Raw genomic sequence first — 3,764 nt, forward strand, 5'->3', positions numbered from 1 at the left:
AATTTTTTGTAGAGATGCAGGGGTGGGTCTCCCTGTGTTGCCCAGGCTGGTCTCCAACTCCTGGACTCAAGCAATTCTCCCAACTTGGCCTCCCAAAATGCTGGGATTACAGGCATAACCCACCAGACCCAGCCATCTTTGCCATTTGAGAAATTAAACGTGGCTGGGTGTGGTGGCTCATGCCTGTAATCCCAAAACTTTGGGAGACCAAGGTGGGCGGATTGCGAGGTCAGGAGATTGAGACCAGCCTGGCCAACATGGTGAAACCCCGTCTCTACTAAAAATTCAAAAAATTAGCCGGGCGTGGGTCCCAGCTACTCCAGAGGCTGAGGCAGGAGAACTGCTTGAACTTGGGAGGTGGAGGTTGCAGTGAGCCGAGATCGCGCCACTGCACTAAAGCCTGGGCGACAGCAAGACTCTCTAAAAAAAAAAACCCAAACAAACAAAAAAAAATTAAACGTAATTTTTAGATAATTCACAGGGAACTTAAATAAATTATAAAGATTCCATGTATCCTTTACTCAGTCTCCCCTGCCCCCACTAACATCTTGCAAAAATGTAGTAAAGCCTACACCAGACTACTGACACAGTCAGGGTATTGCGCATTTCCACCTTCGCAAGAATCCAGACTTTCCCTTTCACAGCCACATCCACTTCCCTCCAGCACCTCTGCTTGACTCTTGGCAACCATTATTTTTCTCTTTTGTGAAGTCTTTGCTTTTATAAAAACCCTGCTTTAGTGGTGGCTCGTGGCTGGAATCTCAGCTACTCTTCAGGCAGGGCCCGAAGATCACTTGTGCCCAGGAGTTCTAGACTACCCTATGCAACATAGTGAGACCCTTTCTTTTCTTCCTTCTTTCTTTCTTTCTTTCTTTTTCTTTTTTTTTAAATGCCCTGCTTTGTCACAACCAGAAGGACACAGAGCCCAAAGTTAGGTCCTGAGGCTTTGGCCTTGACACCAAGGGACGCCGTCTCCCTGCCGGAAGCAGCTCACCAAAGCCGGCAGAGAACCCGGGCTCCGCGGGGCCACTGATGTGGGGCTCCGCGGGCGCCCTGGCGTTGGCCGACTTCCTGTCTCCTGGGCCAGATGCTGCTCCGCACTGCAGCAGTGGTCGCATGCAGTGCGTGCCGAAGCCCGCAGCAGGAATGCTGCCATTGGTGATTTTAATTTCACCTTCCTACTTCTCTCAATAACACGATCCGCGTTTCAAACTCCAGGGAAAAGAAAACGGAATTGGCTCCAGGAGGCTCTGCAATCACCACCGGGAACTTTGGGAGGCTGGGAAGATGGAGCCAAACCACTGTGTGGGGTGGAGATGCGGACCCGGGGCGGCCGGCCTCTCCTACAGGTCTCAGGTCGGTGGGCCTGGCGTGCTAGCACCTGCCACGGGAGTGGAAGCCGATTCCTTGACAACGCCTAAGGGGATCCCGTTGCTAGGACCGTTGCCAAGGCGGGGCCACGAGGAGGGGCTCACTTCCGGGAGGAGGGCAATTGGCAACCCGGAAGCGGTCGGCAGTGCGGCGCTGTTTAAAGATGGCGGCGGAGGAACCTCAGCAGCAGAAGCAGGAGCCGCTGGGCAGCGACTCCGAAGGTACAGCTCCAAGGAGGGATGTCCGGCCCAGGCTAGTGGGGGCGATGCCGGGCCAGCTGCTCCCGAGGAGGGAGGGGAGGCAGGGCCGCCGGCCCTAGGGTCGAGGTGCCCGGGGGGTCCCTTCCTCCACCTCCGCTGCCTCCCCTCCCCCTCACAATGGAAGGAGCTACCGCAGCGACCCCCGGCCAGGAGGGAGGACGGGCGAGGCGGGCCAAGGCCGGCGGCCCTTCTCCATCGTGCGCGCCCGGGGCGGGGCCTGGGCCGCCCCGCCCTCTGCCCGGCCCCTGGGCTCCCGGCTCCAGGGGCCCCGAGCCCTCCCGCCCCGGTCCTCGCAGTCAGGCTGAGGCCTAGGCCAGGGCCGAGCCCCCCGACCTGCTCCAGCGGCGACCCGCGCCTTGAGGGCCTCAAGTTTTGCTGGGCTACAGAGTACAAACGTCCGGGCGGGCCGTTCGGGATGTCGCAGGCGGCCCTGGGATGTGAGGGGCTGCGGGATCTGTCCCTGAGGCCTGTGACTTTTTCTGGTAGAGCCGCCTCTTCTGGCCTTGCAGCCCCTTTCCACCTGCCTAGGCATTGTTAGTCTCCTGAGGAGATGGGCCTTTCAAAAATGGTCCCACTGTCTTTTCCCGCCTGTGAGTTGGGCCCTGGGGACCGCGTAGGTCATTGGGTGGCAGGGACAGCTCTTTTGCAAAGCAGCACGAAAAGGGGAGGTCGACGCCCAGCCAAGAATTTGGGATGGCGAGCCCCAAAAGGGTTGACCTTAAAAGTCATTCAGCACACACACCTCACTCTCCCCGAACACTTGTGGGAATGAGAAGTGGGAAAACTAGGCCCCGGAAGGGACTTTTTCACGATGACATTGAGAGAGAGCCAGGACTCAAATTCAGGTGTCCTGGCTACTCACCGATAGCTGCTCACAGTGGGGTCGACAGGGTGGAGCTGCCCAGCTGACTGATAATCCTAGAGCACCTACTGGTATGCCTCTAAGAAAGGCGGGGGTACTCGCCCCATTTTACAGTTGAGGAAAGGTCTCAGCCATGTGGTAGCCAAGGATAGGTATTGTGCTGAAGAGCTCAGCCTGGAATTAAGACAAACCTGGGTTTGACCACAGGTCTTTGCTAGTTGTGACCTTGGGCAGATTGCTTCACCTCTCTGCATTTATTCTGTAAATTGTAAAATGGGCACCATTAACAATATCCACCACCGCAAGAGGATGAAGGCGGTGATGGAGTAAAGTGCAGGCTCACAGGAAGCTCTCCTCCAGCCCAGGACTCTGCCTCCTCATCCTACTTTCTGCAAGAGACCACGCCTGGCCCCAGAACATTCCTAGGCTGCTGGGAAGTGATGTTAACGGGAGGAAGGCGGTGTCAGAGCTGGAAGAGTGCACGTTAGGGGTACCACAGTGCACCTCTGCCCCTTCATTTTAAAGATGAGGAAATGAAAGCCCAGAAGGGGAAGGGACTTTGCCAAGATGACACAGTGGAGGTGGAGCAGAATGTAACACACCTGTTTCCAGATTCTAAGCCTGTCGTCCTGCCCCTGGGCTGCTGTTGTCCCTGGCCCAGCTGCCTGCAGTGGAGACGGCCAGGACCTCCTGTAATCTTTGGCTTTTTTCCTTTTCCCAGGTGTTAACTGTCTGGCCTATGATGAAGCCATCATGGCTCAGCAGGACCGAATTCAGCAAGAGGTGAGGGACTGCAGTGGGCAAGGGAGGCAGTGGCCAGCAGCCCCATTGTGGAAATGCATAGGCTGGGCTTGAGGCCGGTTGTCTGTCTCTTACTTTGGAAGCTCCCTCCTCCCTAGGCTATGCTAGGTACTGGTGCTTTTCTGGGGGTTGCTGTGTCACTGGGTGACCAGCCCAGCCCTTTTGTAGTTATTCTGACTGTTAGGCATGGGTCACTCCATCTCCCTGCTGGGACATGACGGATCCCTGCCTCCTCCAGATTGCTGTGCAGAACCCTCTGGTGTCAGAGCGGCTGGAGCTCTCGGTCCTATACAAGGAGTATGCTGAAGATGACAACATCTATCAACAGAAGATCAAGGTGGGAGCCTGGCCAGAGTGGGTGGGAAGCACCCTGGGGATGGGGCAGGAGGGTGCCTGCTTCAGACTTGCTTCCTGCTGGGTCTGTCACCTGAGGGAATGGGGTGTTGGAGGACACCTCTCGTTACTGGTTC

General features: G+C 56.6%; 1 protein-coding gene across 3 annotated transcripts in view; it reads left to right on the forward strand.

Moving 5' to 3' along the window:
• The first annotated feature begins 875 nt into the window (after positions 1 to 875).
• The window catches only part of OTUB1 (OTU deubiquitinase, ubiquitin aldehyde binding 1), a 12,191-nt gene continuing 9,302 nt past the window's right edge, over positions 876 to 3,764 (forward strand). For 2 of the 3 annotated variants that reach the window (XM_011993453.1, XM_011993454.1), the window contains exons 1-3: positions 876 to 1,592; positions 3,215 to 3,276; positions 3,533 to 3,631. In XM_011993453.1, coding sequence (XP_011848843.1) covers positions 1,535 to 1,592; positions 3,215 to 3,276; positions 3,533 to 3,631 — 219 coding nt within the window. In that variant the 5' untranslated portion in view covers positions 876 to 1,534. The remainder of the gene's footprint in view (positions 1,593 to 3,214; positions 3,277 to 3,532; positions 3,632 to 3,764) is intronic. The other variant, XM_011993455.1, reaches the window with a different exon arrangement.

This window comes from Mandrillus leucophaeus, unplaced genomic scaffold (genome assembly GCF_000951045.1).
Source record: "Mandrillus leucophaeus isolate KB7577 unplaced genomic scaffold, Mleu.le_1.0 Scaffold43, whole genome shotgun sequence".
NCBI classification, from domain to species: domain Eukaryota; kingdom Metazoa; phylum Chordata; class Mammalia; order Primates; family Cercopithecidae; genus Mandrillus; species Mandrillus leucophaeus.